The sequence below is a fragment of the Ursus arctos genome, chromosome X (assembly GCF_023065955.2).
Source record: "Ursus arctos isolate Adak ecotype North America chromosome X, UrsArc2.0, whole genome shotgun sequence".
In the NCBI taxonomy this organism is placed as follows: Eukaryota; Metazoa; Chordata; class Mammalia; order Carnivora; family Ursidae; genus Ursus; species Ursus arctos.
The window spans coordinates 61,557,814-61,574,924 of NC_079873.1; the positions used below are offsets into that span (position 1 = coordinate 61,557,814).

The following is a 17,111-nucleotide window of genomic DNA, read 5'->3' on the forward strand; positions in this document are numbered from 1 at the left end:
GGGGACCTGCTTCTCCCTCTCCTTGCCACTCCCACTGCTTGTGCACTTGCATGTACTCTCTCTCTCTGTCAAATAAATAAAATCTTCAAAAAACTAAAATAAAGCTTTAAAAAAAAGAAAAAATTACATCATGTGCCTTGTGATATGATGTAGTGACAAGAACACAACACCACATATTAACCACAACAAAAATAAATAACCTGAATCTAATTATAACTAATCAGACAAATTCACATAAAGGGTCACCAATGTAATAGACCTGTACATTTCAAAAGTATCATGGCTCCAACAGACAAAGAAATGGTTTTACAATTAAAAAGACTAAAGAGGGGTGCCTGGGTAGCTCAGACAATTAATCATCCAACTCTTGGTTTTAGCTCAGGTCATGATCTCATGGGTGGTGACATCGAGCCCACCATCCATATTCAGCAGAGTCTGCTTGAGACTCTTTCCCCCTTCCTCTCCCTCCCACTCTGCTCTCACATGCACATGTGCTTGCTCTCTCGCTGTCTCTTTCTCTCAAATAAATAACCATAATATTTTAAAAAATAAAATTAAAATAAAAAGACTAAAGAGACAACTATATGCTATCTTCTATATGCTATCTATATATGTTATCTTCAACTGGATACTTGACTTGGTAGGAAAAATTTACCTATAAAAACACTGTGGGGGGGCGCCTGGGTGGCACAGCGGTTAAGCGTCTGCCTTCGGCTCAGGGCGTGATCCAGGCATTACGGGATCGAGCCCCACATCAGGCTCCTCCGCTATGAGCCTGCTTCTTCCTCTCCCACTACCCTTGCTTGTGTTCCCTCTCTCACTGGCTGTCTCTATCTCTGTCAAATAAATAAATAAAATCTTTAAAAAAAAAACCACTGTTGGGGCAATTTTTGAATTAAGAATAAGGACTATGTGGGGCGCCTGGTTGGCTCAGTCGTTAAGTGTCTGCCTTCGGCTCAGGGCGTGATCCCAGGGTCCTGGGATCAAGCCCCGCAACGGGCTCCCTGCTCCACTGGGAGCCTGCTTCTTCCTCTCCCACTCCCTCTGCTTGTGTTCCCTCTCTTGCTGGCTGTCTCTCTCTCTGTCAAATAAATAAATAAAATCTTTAAAAATTTTAAAAAAAGAATAAGGACTATGGATTAGGTAACACTATATATTTAGTTTTACCTACCTACTTACCCTTCCCATTATTCAATAATTCCTATATTTTGGTGTTGCCATTTCAAATTATTTTCCTTCTGATTTAAGAAAACCCTTTAGTATTTCATCTACTGTAGGTCTACTGACATGATGGAGTTCTTACTTTTTGTTTATATTAATTCCACCTTCACTTTTCAAAGATGCTTTCACTGAATATACAGTTTCAAGTTGGCAATTATTTTCATTTGGTACTTTAAAGAAATCATTTCATATCATGTAGCTTCTGCCATTCACATTGTTAACTGTACTATCATTGTTATTGCTGTTCCTTTGAAAGTAATGATTTTTTTCCTATGTGCTTATAAATTTTTCTGTTTTTTTGTTCTTTAGGAGTTTAATTAGGATACATCTAGTTATACTTTTCTTTATATTTATCCTGCTTGAGGTTCACAGAGTTTCATGACTCTATTGCTTGATGCCTTTCATCACTTTCAGAAAATGCTCAGCTAGGTTTCTGACCCATTCTATCTTTTCTTCCCTTCTGGGATTCTAATTACACATATGGTTGAACTTCTCACTGTGGTCTACCTCTCTTATACTTTGTGTACATACTGTATTTGTGGTGTACATGCACTGTGCATGTGTGCGTGTGTGTGCGTGTGTGTCTGTGTGTGCGTGTATTCAGCTCTCATATATGTAGCTACCCTCGAAAACCTCAAAAGTGATCATCACATGATACAGGATACTTTTAAAAAGGAAAAAAAGGAAATAGAAAGGAGGTACTGAGTCTTTTTTATTTAAAAAATGCACCGATTCTACTCAGAGAACTTATCAAACAATGTAAAAATTTAACTCATACAATGTAAAAATTTAACTCATAATATGCAAATAACTAAAATAATACATTTCTATACTGCTCCCACCTCTTCTAACACAACCTATTTTTCATAGTGAACATTTATCACCCACTCTATAAGAGATCTCCATTATGCATAAAACCATAGCGCATCCTCCTCTAAGCACTTATAACCATACAACCTTACATTTTACTTATCTGAATTAAAATCTCCAATATCAGATTTTAGCTAAACACTAGATTCAGAAGAGCTAATAAAACCTTCAATAGCTGCTCCCTCCCAAAACTAAATGGAAAATAGACTAGAAGATATTGCACATTATTTCTCAATTTACCTGTGCTTTGGTTCATCACAAGTCTTGGAGGAGAACTTGTTTCTTCAGAATCTTCTGATGAGTGTGCCAGGAAGTCATGAAGCTTCTGCACCAATGTATTCAACTTGCTTTCACTACCAAAACAAAAATTTAAAGAACTTCTTTAATTAGCCTGTCACATATCTAATCAAATGTAAAGTTCTAACAAACTAAAAACATACCTAAACTGTAAGTGGTCTGGAAGAATGCATATTCAAAACAAAAGTAAAAGAAAATGAATTTTCATTATTTCACTGAAGATTTGAAAACATGAGTAGAATGTTGTTGAGATTTTGCTTTACATCATTTAAAATAATAACTGAGTAATGTACAAATATATTTACTGAACACTTACTCCCTGGAAGGCTTCTGTATTTTGTTAATCACTCTATCTTCTGCTTGTCACAGAATAATTGTATAAGTGACAAAAAGATGAAGAAAATCTAAAACAGGACTTAGAAGAGTTCACAGATTCCCAGGGAAATATTTATGTAACTAAATTGTTATAGCATATCCTGCTGTTATATAATAGATATATCTGTAATCCAACAGATTTATAAAAGTTAAAACCTTAAAAGAATGCACAAAATAAACAAGTACCCCATTTCCAATACAGGATTTTCTAAACTTAAAAGAGCGAAAATAGATAAAATTGATTTGACTGAAATTCAAAACTTGTGTGTATCAAAAGATATCATCAAAAGTGAAGAGACAAACCATACAACTGAAGAAAACTATTTTCAAATCACATATCTGAAAAGGTAGTAATATCGTTTTGCATAATACATATATCCTTCAAATAAGATGATATATCTCCTTTAAAGGATTTTTATCCTTTTTATAAAGAATTTTTATAATTAAACAATAAAAAGAGAAAGGACCCAATTCAAAAATGGGCAAAGGACACAGATATACACTTCTCCAAAGAAGATGTACAAAGCGCCAGTAAAGACATAAAAAATGTTCAAGATTATTAGTCATTAGAAAAATGCAAATCAAAACCACAACAAGATACTATTTTACACTCATTAGGGTGATTATAATTTTTTAAATGAAAAATAAGGCAAGGGTATAGAGTAACTGGAATCCACATACATTGCTGATGGAGATGTAAAATGATGCATCATTGTGAAAAGGTTTAGTAGTAACTCAAAAAGATAGAGTTAAGAGTTACTGATGACTCAGTAACTGCATTATTGGATATATATCCAAAACAATGAAATCATATGTCTACACAAAAAATACTGTACACAAATGGTCATGGCAGCAATATTCATAATAGCCAAAAAAGTAGAAAGTACCCAAATGTCTACCAACTGACAAATAAACAATGGAATATTATGTCCCGATAAAAAGGAATAAAATATACATACATGCTAAAACATGGATGACACCTGGAAACATTATGCTAAAAAAGGAAAATGCAAAATGCCACATATTGGATTATTATATTTCATATATGAAGATTTGAAAACATGGGTGTATATATGAAATATACATATATGAAATGTCCAGAATAAGCACTTTCTATAGAGACATTAAGATCAGTGATTGCCAGGAGATGGAGAGAGTGGGGTACTGGGAGGTACGGGCTAGTTTGGGGGCAATGAAAATGTTCTAGAATTACAAAGTGTGACAGTTGCACAATATTGTAAATTTTCTAAAAAAAAAAAAAGAATTATAAACTAAATTGGTTTAAATAGTGAATTTTATGTAAACTTTCTCAATAAAAATGCAAAGGAAGAAATTCAAGAACATACCTATGTATTTACATAAAAATAAAACTTATGCATACACTTCCAAAGATATCCATAACCAAAATGTAAAATGCAAATAACCTGAAAATAAGGAGATAAAAACATCCTCATATTTTAAAAAATACTAAAGTCATAGTAGATAAATGAATAAAAGACAGAAACAATATTTAAAAAGGGAATACAGGAGTTAAGATGGCGGAGGAGTAGGAGACACCTTTTTCAGGGGGTCCCCCAAGTCGAGCTGGATAGGTACCAGACCAGCCTAAACAACCACGGAATCAGCCTGAGACGCAGGAAGATGCATCTGGATCTCTACAAATGAACATCTCCAGTGCTGAGTATTGAGGTACCAAGCGGGGAGCCATGAAACCGCGCACAGATATCGGAAGATAAACGGAAGGGGGAGGGAGCCGCCGCATTCGGGCACCGGGAAGCGGTAGCCACTTGCACAGGAGAGCGGGCGGGGCTCGCGGACAGCACCGCAAAACAGCAGACTGAGACCATGAGCCGGGTGCGCGCGCCACCAGGCATCTCGCAGAACACCGGAATCCCGGTGCGCTCCGTGGATCCAGACTGAGACCAGGAGCTTCCGGAACGCGCGCGGGGCGGCTGGCGGCTGGCGGCGTTAGAAACACAAAGGACAGAGACAAGCCGGCCCTGGAAGTGAGGGCTGGGACGCCGGGTGTGGGGTGCACATCCCGGGACGCTGCAGGGTTGAGCAGCACCAACAGTAACAGAGTTAAAGTGGCCAGAACGTTAGTAGAGAACGGGCCGCAATCCCTCTGTTCTGTGACAGAGGCTGAAATTCGGCCGCTGCTGCTCTCTCAGAAGAGGCACAGCAAACCGCCAGGGAAAGTCGCCAGAGAACAAAAGCCTGGAAATACCGGCTCAGAGAGTGCCCATCCCCATCCCCCCTCGCAGGAGACACGGAGACTCTACCCAGACAGGGTTGCCTGAGTATCAGCGCGGCAGGCAACTCCCCCAGAACACAGAAGGCAGGCTGAAAAATCAAGAAGCCCACAACCCGGGCGCCTGGGTGGCGCAGTCATGGAGCGCCTGATTTCGGCTTAGGGCGTGATCCCGGCGTTCCGGAAAAGAGTCCCTCATCGGGCTCCTCCGCTGGGAGCCTGCTTCTTCCTCTCCCAATCCCCTGCTTCTGGTCCCTCTCTCGCTGGTTGGCTGCCACATAAATAAATAAATAAAATCTGTAAGGAAGAAGCCCACATCCCTAAGATCCCTATAAAACAAGGGGCACGGCCTGGGACCCAGTCAATAATTTGGGCTCTGGACAACCCCGCAACCTCTCCTCATCAGAATGACAAGAAGGAGAAGCCCCCCCCCAGCAAAGAAAATACAGTGAGTCTGTGGCCTCTGCCACAGAAATTATGGATATGGATGTAACCAAAGTATCAGAAATGGAATTCAGAGTAACGATGGTAAAAATGATGAGTAGAATTGAAAAAACTATTAACGTAAAGGTTACTGAGAATATAGAATCCCCAAGGACAGAAATGAGAGCGAATCTGACAGAAATTAAAAATTCTATGAGCCAAATGCAGGCAAAACTAGAGTTTCTGACGGCCAGGGTCACCGAAGCAGAGGAACGCGTTAGTGAATTGGAGGATGGGTTAATAGAGGAAAAAACCAAAATAGAAGCTGCTCTTAAAAAAATCCACGCCCACGAATGTAGGTTACGGGAGATTACTGATTCAATGAAACGATCCAATGTCAGAATCATCGGCATCCCCGAGGGGGTGGAGAAAAACGGAGGTCTAGAAGAGATATTTGAACAAATTGTAGCAGAAAACTTCCCTAATCTAGCAAGGGAAACAAACATTCGTTTCCAAGAGGCAGAGAGGACCCCTCCCAAGCTCAACCATGACAAACCTACGCCACGTCACGTCATAGTGCATTTCGCAAATATTAGATCCAAGGATACAGTATTTAAAGCGGCCAGGGCAAAGAAATTTCTCACGGACCAGGCAAAGGCATCGGAATTACGTCAGACCTGTCTACACAGACCTGGAATGAGAGAAAGGGTTGGGGGGGGGGCATTTTTAAAGCTCTTTCAGAGAAAAACATGCAGTCAAGGATCCTTTATCCAGCAAGGCTGTCATTCAGAATTGATGGAGAAATAAAGACATTCCAGAATCGCCAGTCATTAAGAAATTTCGTAACCACGAAACCAGCCCTACAGGAGATATTAAGGGGGGTTCTATAAAGGTAAAAAGGCCCCAAGAGTAATACAGAACAGAAAGTCACAACCGATACAAACAAAGACTTTACTGGCAACATGGCGTCATTAAAATTCTATCTCTCAGTTCTTAGTGTCAATGTAAATGGTTTAAACGCTCCCATATAAAGCCACAGGGTTGCAGATTGGATAAAAAGAAATGACCCATCCATTTGCTGTCTACAAGAGACTCATTTCGAACCCAAAGATGCATTCAGAATGAGAGTAAGGGGATGGAGTACCATCTTTCATACAAATGGACCTCAAAAGAAAGCTGGGGTAGCAATTCTCATATCAGATAGACTGGATTTTAAATTAGAGACTATAGTTAGAGACACAGAAGGACACTATATTATTCTTAAGGGAAGTATTCAACAAGTGGATATGACAATTATAAATATCTATGCCCCCAACAGGGGAGCAGCAAGATACACAAGCCAACTCTTAACCAGAATAAAGAGACGTATAGATAAAAATACATTAATAGTAGGGGACCTCAACATTCCACTATCAGAAATAGACAGAACACCCTGGCAAAGACCAAGCAAAGAATCAAAGGCTTTGAATGCCATACTCGACGAGTTGGACCTCACAGATATATATAGAACACTACAACCCAGAACCAAAGAATACTCATTCTATTCTAATGCCCATGGAACATTCTCAAGAATAGACCATGTTCTAGGACACAAAACAGGTCTCAACCGATACCAAAAGATTGAAATTATCCCCTGCATATTCTCAGACCACAACGCTCTGAAATTGGAACTCAACCACAAGGAAAAATTTGGAAGAAACTCAAACACTTGGAGACTAAGAACCATCCTGCTCAGGAACGACTTGATAAACCAGGAAATCAAAAATCAAATTAAAGAATTTATGGAGACCAACGAGAATAAAAACACAACGATCCAAAACCTATGGGATACTGCAAAGGCAGTCCTAAGGGGGAAATACATAGCCATCCAAGCCTCATTCAAAAGAATAGAAAAATCTAAAATGCAGTTTTTGTATTCTCACCTCAAGAAGCTGGAACAGCAACAGAGGGACAGGCCTAATACACGCACGAGGAAGCAGTTAACCAAGATGAGAGCAGAAATCAATGAATTAGAAACCAGAAGCACAGTAGAGCAAATCAACAGGACTAGAAGCTGGTTCTTTGAGAGAATCAATAAAATTGACAGACCACTGGCAAGACTTATCCAAGAGAAAAGAGAAAGGACCCAAATTATTAAAATTATGAATGAAAAAGGACAGGTCATGACCAACACCAATGAAATTGGAAGGATTATTAGAAACTACTATCAACAGCTATATGCCAAAAAACTGAGCAATCTGGAAGAGATGGAGGCCTTCCTGGAAACCTATAAACTACCAAGACTGAAACAGGAAGAAATTGATTTCTTTTTTTTTCTTAAAGATTTATTTATTTATTTGACAGAGATAGAGACAGCCAGCGAGAGAGAGAACACAAGCAGGGGAAGTGGGAGAGGAAGAAGCAGGCTCACAGCAGAAGAGCCTGATGTGGGGCTCGATCCCGTAACGCGGAGATCACGCCCTGAGCTGAAGGCAGACGCTTAACCGCTGTGCCACCCAGGCACCCCAAAAATTGATTTCTTAAACAGGCCAATTAATTATGAAGAGATTGAGTCAGTGATAAACAACCTTCCAAATACCAAAACTCCAGGCCCGGATGGTTTTCCTGGGGATTTCTACCAAACATTCAAAGAAGAAATAATACCTATTCTCCTAAAGCTATTTCAAAAAATAGAAACAGGGGGCACCTGGGTGGCACAGCGGTTAAGCATCTGCCTTCGGCTCAGGGCGTGATCCTGGCGTTCTGGGATCGAGCCCCACATCAGGCTCCTCCGCTATGAGCCTGCTTCTTCCTCTCCCACTCCCCCTGCTTCTGTTCCCTCTCTCGCTGGCTGTCTCTATCTCTGTCAAATAAATAAATAAAATCTTTAAAAAAAAAAATAGAAACAGAAGGAAAGCTACTAAACTCATTCTATGAGGCCAATATTACCTTGATCCCCAAACCAGGCAAAGACCCCATCAAAAAGGAGAATTACAGACCGATTTCCCTAATGAATATGGACGCCAAAATCCTCAACAAGATCCTTGCTAATAGAATCCAACAGTACATTAAAAGGATTATCCATCATGACCAAGTGAGATTCATACCTGGGATGCAAGCGTGGTTCAACATTCGCAAATCAATCAGCGTGATACATCATATCAACAAGAAAAGACTCAGGAACCATATGATCCTCTCGATTAATGTAGAAAAAGCATTTGACAAAATACAGCATCCTTTCCTGATGAAAACCTTTCAGAGTGTAGGACTAGAGGGTACATTTCTCAATCTCATAAAAGCCATCTATGAAAAGCCTACAGCAAATATTATTCTCAATGGTTAAAAGCTGGAAGCCTTTCCCTTAAGATCAGGAACTCGACAAGGATGCCCACTCTCGCCACTATTATTCAACATAGTACTAGAAGTCCTTGCCACAGCAATCAGACAACAAAAAGGGATCAAAGGTATCTAAATCGGCAGAGAAGAAGTCAAAATGTCTCTCTTCGCAGATGACATGATACTCTATATGGAAAACCCAAAAGAATCCACTCCAAAACTATTAGAATTTATAGAGCAATTCAGTAATGTGGCGGGATACAAAATCAATACTCAGAAATCAGTTGCATTTCTATACACGAATAACGAGACTGAAGAAAGAGAAATTAGGGAATCCATTCCATTTACAATAGCACCAAAAACCATACGTTACCTTGGAATTAACTTAACCAGAGACGTAAAGGACCTATATTCTAGAAACTATAAATCACTCTTGAAAGACATTGAGGAAGACATAAAAAGATGGAAAGATATTCCATGCTCATGGATCGGAAGAATTAACATAGTTAAAATGTCCATGCTACCCAGAGCAATCAACACTTTCAATGCTATCCCGATCAAAATACCGAGGACAATTTTCAAAGAACTGGAACAAATAATCCTTAAATTTGTATGGAAACAGAAAAGGCCCCGAATCTCCAAGGAACTGTTGAAAAGGAAAAACAAAGCTGGGGGCATCACAATGCCAGATTTCGAGCTGTACTACAAAGCTGTGATCACAAAGACAGCGTGGTACTGGCACAAAAACAGACACATAGACCAATGGAACAGAATAGAGAGCCCAGAAATGGACCCTCGGCTCTTTGGGCAACTAATATTTGATAAAGCAGGAAAAAACATCCGGTGGGAAAAAGACAGTCTCTTCAATAAATGCTGCTGGGAAAATTGGACAGCTACATGCAAAAGAATGAAACTTGACCACTCTCTCACACCATACACAAAAATAAACTCCAAATGGATGAAATACCTCGATGTGAGACAGGAATCCATCAAAATTCTAGAGGAGAACACAGGCAGCAGCCACTATGACATCGGCCAAAGCATCATTTTTCATGACACATCCCCAAAGGCAAGAGAAGCAAAAGATAAAATGAACTTATGGGACTTCATCAAGATAAAAAGCTTCTGCACAGCCAAGGAAAAAGTCAAAAAAACTAAGAGGAAGCCCACGGAATGGGAGAAGATATTTGCAAATGACACTACAGATAAAAGACGGGTATCCAAGATCTACAAAGAACTTCTCAAACTCAATACACGAGAAACAAATAAACAAATCAAAAAATGGGCAGAAGATATGAACAGACACTTTTCCAATGAAGACATACAAATGGCTAACAGACACATGAAAAAATGTTCAAAATCATTAGCCATCAGGGAAATTCAAATCAAAACCAGACTGAGATACCACCTTACACCAGTTAGAATGGCAAGAATAGACAAGGCAAGAAACAACAATTGTTGGAGAGGATGTGGAGAAAGGGGATCCCTCCTACATTGTTGGCGGGAATGCAAGTTGGTACAGCCACTCTGGAAAACAGTGTGGAGGTCCCTTATAAAGTTAAAAATTGAGCTACCCTATGATCCAGCCATTGCACTACTGGGTGTTTACCCCAAAGATACAGACGTAGTGAAGAGAAGGGCCATATGCACCCCAATGTTCATAGCAGCAATGTCCACAAAAGCTAAATTGTGGAAGGAGCCGAGATGCCCTTCAACAGATGACTGGATTAAAAAGTTGTGGTCCATATATACAATGGAATATTACTCAGCTATCAGAGAGAACGAATTCTCAACATTTGCTGCAACATGGACGGCACTGGAGGAGATAATGCTAAGTGAAATAAGTCAAGCAGAGAAAGACAATGATCATATGATTTCTCTCATCTATGGAACATAAGAACTAGGAAGATTGGTAGGGGAAGAAAGGGATAAAGAAAGGGGGGGTAATCAGAAGGGGGAATGAAACATGAGAGACTATGGACTATGAGAATCAAACTGAGGGCCTCAGAGGGGAGGGGGTTGGGGGAATGGGATAGACCGGTGATGGGTAGTAAGGAGGGCACGTATTGCATGGTGCACTGGGTGTTATATGCAACTAATGAATCATCGAGCTTTACATTGGAAACCGGGGATGTACTGTATGGTGACTAACATAATAAAAAATCATTAATTAAAAAAAAAAAAAAAAAGACAGACAAATAAATAAATAAATAAATAAATAAAAAGGGAATACAACCGGGTAACAAAAAATTGGGAGAAAGAGCACTACAACCTCACTAATAATCAACAGAATGCAAATTAAAACACTGAATGGGTTAACAGCTGTGTTGGTGCTTCCTGGGCAGGCACCATCCCCATTCAAGCAGTGCACTGGGCCCACCCCAAGGCCAACAGTCCCCTCTGCACCATTTTCCTACGTTTAGCTAGAGAGAACCCAGAATATTAAGGGAAGGAAAAAGAATGAGATCCAACACACATACTACTGCGCAGGATTTTGGTGGTTTTGTTTTGATGAAGAGGGTTTTTTTGTTTTGTTTTTACAAAATTTTGAAACAAACTTGTCTCTAGAATAAAGGTACCAAAACTTGGTGTAATTTCTACTTTTTGCCATAACCTTGCTTTCAAAAACACTTAGATATATGAAAAATTGTCAAGTTACTCAAAGTCCTTAATCTTAAATTAGAAAATGGAACCAGAGCAAAAGATGCTACATGTCTATCAATGGCACACAAAATTCCTTATAACCAAAATTCAAAAATAAGCACAAATGATGTCATTCTACATATTGGCCCATCAACAGATTACAAAGAGCAAAAAAGTTGTTCTTTAGAAAAGAGTATAGCAAACTGGCAGAATAACGATTGTCTCACTCATTCCTAGAACTCACAGAAATACGACCACAAAGCCAGCGATCACATGAATTCATACTGTAGCTGAGTTCAGGACTATGGATAAATCAATCGCTTCTCGGCCTTTTGGCTAAGATCAAGTGTAGGACTATGGATAAATCAGCATAACCCGTTAATATTAGTATCGCCAGATGTAAAAATTAAAACAGTTGGATACTATCAGTAGAAATCTTTCCTTCTGTGAAGGATAGTACTTTTAGACATAAACATGTTTGTGTTATATTATAAATTATGAAACCAGGTAGAAGCCAAGTGGTAAAAAAAAATTTTTGATACTTAAAAAAATTTGCCCATATATTTGAAAAATCTTCTCTCTTTGAGGGTATATGTGATTTTTGCAAATAACCAAATGTCATTTATAATCAAATGTGGTGAGCTATCAAGTTGGGTAAAATTAGTTTTTGCTAAAATGTGAAGTATTCCTGAATATTTCTTTTCTTGCTTGACTTCTAAATGGGTTACAAAAGGAGAGTTCTTAAAATGTCCTCAGGAGTGACATCACTGGTATCAGCATGGCCTCCTACAGCTAATACTTAGAAGGGAAATACTCATCTGCATATAAAAGCTCTGATGTCAGTTTTTTAAATCTGTCTCATTTTTAGAATCACACTTTAGAGATGATCCTTGTAATTGTCTAAGTCTCATTTGTGGAAATGGTATTTTAAATACACCAAAACCAACTATTTAAAAAGCCAACATTTATCAATCCTTTTGTAAAGTGAACAATCTTCCTAAGGCAAAACCACACACATTAACTTACCAGTTTTGTAACTATGAACTATTACAAATGATATTTATTAAATATAGACACAGTTGTTACTCTCTTCCTCCCTCTACCAAAATGTGAAGCTGACTCAACCAGTACTAATATACATTTCTTAACTTTAGATGCTAAGTCAGTCCTTAAAACCATCCTTGAAGAGTACTTAAAAATCTCCACTGAGGAACAATGTGTTCGGCCTTCATGCTTACCGTCACACAATTTCAACAGTGGCTTGATACAGATGACTTGTGAAATCTGACGCGCCTATCTGCAAGTGGATCAAAAAAAATTTAATTCTTCCTGTAAACTAACCATATCATGAATGACTAGATTTTAGACAAATTTTGAATCCTAATGTCAGTATTCTTAACTACAAGCTGTGTTCTTTCCTTTGAATGTTTTACTACTTTATTTTTTTCCATGAGGAACTGGAATTCCAAATATTTTATGTGTATTCTTTTATACTATTATTTTGGAGATGTTTATGCATACAGGAACTAGCCACTTCTTAAACTGAATTTTTTATTATGAGATAAATGTAGATTCACATGCAGTTCTAAGATTCTGTGTATTCATTACCCACACTTCTTCAATGATAATGTCTTACAAAACTATTTATCACTTTTAACTCATTCATCTATCTGTTCCCATAGATGGGCTGCTGTGTTTAAGACACAACAATGGACCACACAGTCTCTGAAATTTGCTTATATAATTGGTATGATCACATTGACCAAAATGGTTTTTTTATAGAAAAATGAATGGTAAGTAATTTAAAATTTTTGTTCACTTCATGATTGCTTAAAATAGCATTGATAAAAATATTATTATCTAAACTGGAAAGAGTTACATTATTTCTGTTCACACAATGGCTCCTTATTATGGAGAAAACCTTAAATATATCACAAAAAAAATTCTGAGACTGTTAATAAACAAGTTCAGTAAAGTTAGTGTATACAAATTCAACACACAAAAACCAGTTGCATTTCTACACACTAACAATTAACAGTCCAAAATGGAAATTAAGAAAACAATTCCATTTACAATAGCACTGAAAACAATTAAATATTTTAGAATTAATTTAACCAAGGTGGCAAAAGATTTATACACTGAAAATTGTAAAACAGCACTGTTTTCACTGCTGAAAAAAATTAAAGACACAAATAAATGGAAAGATACACTGTGTTGATGGGTCAGAAAAAGTTAATATTGTTAAAATAACAATTATACACAAACGACCTAGAGATTCATTACAACTCCTATCAAAATCCAACAGCATTTTCTGCAAAAATAGAAAAACCCATCCTAAAATTCATGGAGAAGCTCATGGAATTCCAAAAAACCAAAACAATCATGAAAAAGAAGTAAGCTGGAGAACTCACATTTCTTGATTTCAAAACTAACAGCAGAGCTAATATAATCAAAACAGTGTGGTATCAACATAAGGACAAACATATAGACCAATGGAACAGAAAACTCAAAACTAAGCCCTTGTGTAGATATGGTCAATGATTTCCAACAAGGGTGTCAAGATAATTCAATTGAGAAAGGGTGGTTCTTTCAAAAAATAGTACTGGGAAAACTGGATATCCACATGCTAAAGAATGAAGGTGGACCCTTGCCTGATATCACATATAAAAATTAACACAGAAAAATCAAAGAACTAAACATAGTACGTAAACTATTAAATTACTGGAAGAAAACATAGGAAAAAATCTTCATGACATTGTATTTCATGAACATTTCATGAATATGACACCAAAAGTAAAATGCAACAAAAGAAAAAAAAATAGACAAACTGGATTTCATCAAAATGAATACCTTTTGTGCATCAAAGGACACCACCAAGAGATTGAAAACACAACCCAGAGAACATGAGAAAATATTTCTAAATCATATATCTGAAATGGTATTGGTATCCAAAATAAATAAGAAAATCCGAGAACTCAACAACAAAAAAACAGACTTATAAATAAGCAAATGACTTAAATAGACATTTCTCAAGAAAAAAAGATGTACAAATATCCAATGAGCTCACAAAAAGAGGCTCTACATTGCTAATCATTAGGGAAAAGCAAATCAAAACCAAAATAAGATACCATTTCACACCCATTTATATTACAAAAAAACAGAAATAAGTCTTGATGAGGAAGTGGAGAAATTGGAACCCTGAATGTACTGCTGGCAGGAATATCAAATGGTTCATGCACTACAGAAAACCAGTATGGTATTACTTCAAAAAGTTAAATATGGCATTACCATATGACCCAGTAATTCCACCTCCAAGTATGTATCTAAAAGAAATGAAAGCTGGGACGTACACACCAACACTCATACCAGCATTATTTATAACAGCCAAAAGGTACAAATAACCAAAATCTGTCAAAGAGAGATAAATGGAAAAATAAAACACAACAGATATGTGAAATAAAAGGAATGATACTCCCCAAAAAGGAATGAAATTCTGATACATGCTATAATATAAATGAACTCTGAAAACATACTAAATGAATAAACCAAACACAGCAAAAGGACAAATACTGTGTAACTCCACATAGTTGAAGTTCCTAATATAGTCAAATTTATAGGGACAGAAAGCACATTACAGGACTGGAAGGGGGAAGTAATACACATTTACTATTTAATGGGTATTGTTTTGTGTTGGAAAAGACGAAAAAGTTCTGGAAATGGAGAGTGTAATGATTGTGCAAGAATGCAAATATATGTACCTAAAGGCAATGAATCATATACTTAGAAATGGTTAAAATGGTAAATATCTTAAAAAGGCCTGCTATATCAGGCAAATATTATAAAGTTATTAGAAAGTTTGTGTTGCACATAGCCGCTAAAGATATGAACAAAGAACAGACAAACCGCAGCACTGCTTACATGAGAGAAAATTTGGAAATAAACCAATTATTCACACAAACACAAAAAAAAGAACAAATAGATTGTATGTTCACAAAACAAAATACTATACAGCAATTAAATGAACTAGAGCCACATGAATCAATACGGACTAAAAGCTACAGCTTCATCTACCAAATTTAAAGAATTTAAAATCCTGAAGGAAATACCATTAAATTTTAATTTCCATATGATTTTAATAATAAAACAACTTCTCCTCGCATCAGCACCCAAAAAAGCCCCAAATAATTAAAAAGATCGAAGTCATACCATACATATTCTCTAACCACAACACTATGAAACTAGAAGCCAACCACAAGAAAAAATTTGGAAAGACCAGAAATACATGGAGGTTAAATAACATGCTACTAAACAATGAATGGGTCAACCAAGAAATCAAAGAAGAAATAAAACAAGACATGGAAACAAAGGAAAATGAAAACACAATGGTCCAAAACCTCTGGGAGGAAGCAAAAGTGGTTCTAAGAGGAAAGTTTTTTTTGTTTTTTTTTTGTTGTTTTTTTTAAAGATTTTATTTATTTATGTGACAGAGAGACAGCCAGCGAGAGAGGGAACACAGCAGGGGGAGTGGGAGAGGAAGAAGCAGGCTCACAGCAGAGGAGCCCGATGTGGGACTCGATCCCGGTACGCCGGGATCACGCCCTGAGCCGAAGGCAGACGCTTTAACGACTGCGCTACCCAGGCGCCCCAAGAGGAAAGTTTTTAGCAATACAGGAATATCTCAAGATGCAAGAAAAATCTCAAATAAACAACCTAACCTTACACCTAAAGGAGCTAGTAAAAGAAAAACAAACAAAACCTAAAACCAGCAGAAGGAAATAAAGATTAGAGCAGAAATAAACGATATAGAAACAACAACAACAAAACAATAGAAGAGATCAATGAAACCATGAGCTGGATCTTTAAAAATATCAACAAAATTGATAAACCTCTACACAGACTTATCAAGGAAAAAAAAAAAAGGACTCCAATTACTAAAATCATAAATGAGCGAAAAGAAATAACAACCAACACCAGAAAAATACAACTAACAGATTATGAAAAATCATAATCCCAACAGATTAGACAACCCACAACAAACTGATAAATTCTTTAGAAACATAAAAATTACCAAAACTGAAACAGGAAGAAACAGAAAATTTGAACAGACCAATAACCAGGAAAGAAATTCAATCAGTAATCAAAAAAATTCCAACAAACACAAGTCCAGGACCAGACGGCTTCACAGGCAAATTCTACGAAACAATTAAGAGTTAATACCTATTTTTCTCATGGAGGGGGAAAAAGATGACAGAGGAGTAGGGGACCCTTTCACAGGTGGTCCCCTGAATCGAGATGGATATATACCAGATCATCCTGAACACCCACGAAATCAGCTCAAGACGTAGAAAGATACATCTGGATCTCTACAAATGAACATCTCCAGCGCTGATTATTGAGGTACAAAGCGAGGAGCTGTGAATCAGCAAACAGATATCGGAAGACAAACAGATATCGGAAGACAAACAGAAGGGGGAGGGAGCCGCCGCACTCAGACAGTGGGAAGGAGTAGCCACCTGCACTGGGAAGTGGGCCGAACTCGCGGACTGGCAGGCTGGCACCAGCAGGAAAGCAGACTGAGACCGTGAGCCCGGGAATGTGCGCGCAACCAGACTGAAAACCAGAGCTCCGGAGCGCTCATTGGAACCGGACTGAAACCGGGAGCTCGGGAGCGTGTGTGTCCAAACTGAAAACCAGATCTCCAGAGCGCAAACTCGAA

General features: G+C 37.8%; 1 protein-coding gene and 1 pseudogene across 14 annotated transcripts in view; one reads left to right on the forward strand and one right to left on the reverse strand.

Annotated features, from left to right (window-relative positions):
- Nucleotides 1-17,111, reverse strand: part of ATRX (ATRX chromatin remodeler) — a 324,331-nt gene that overhangs the window by 255,358 nt on the left and 51,862 nt on the right. For 13 of the 14 annotated variants that reach the window (XM_048213854.2, XM_048213847.2, XM_048213856.2 and 10 more), the window contains one exon: nt 2,332-2,444. In XM_048213854.2, coding sequence (XP_048069811.1) covers nt 2,332-2,444 — 113 coding nt within the window. Of the gene's footprint in view, nt 1-2,331; nt 2,445-12,633; nt 12,653-17,111 lie in introns of those variants that run through there. The other variant, XM_057312665.1, reaches the window with a different exon arrangement.
- Nucleotides 11,712-11,860, forward strand: LOC113242184 (U2 spliceosomal RNA; annotated as a pseudogene).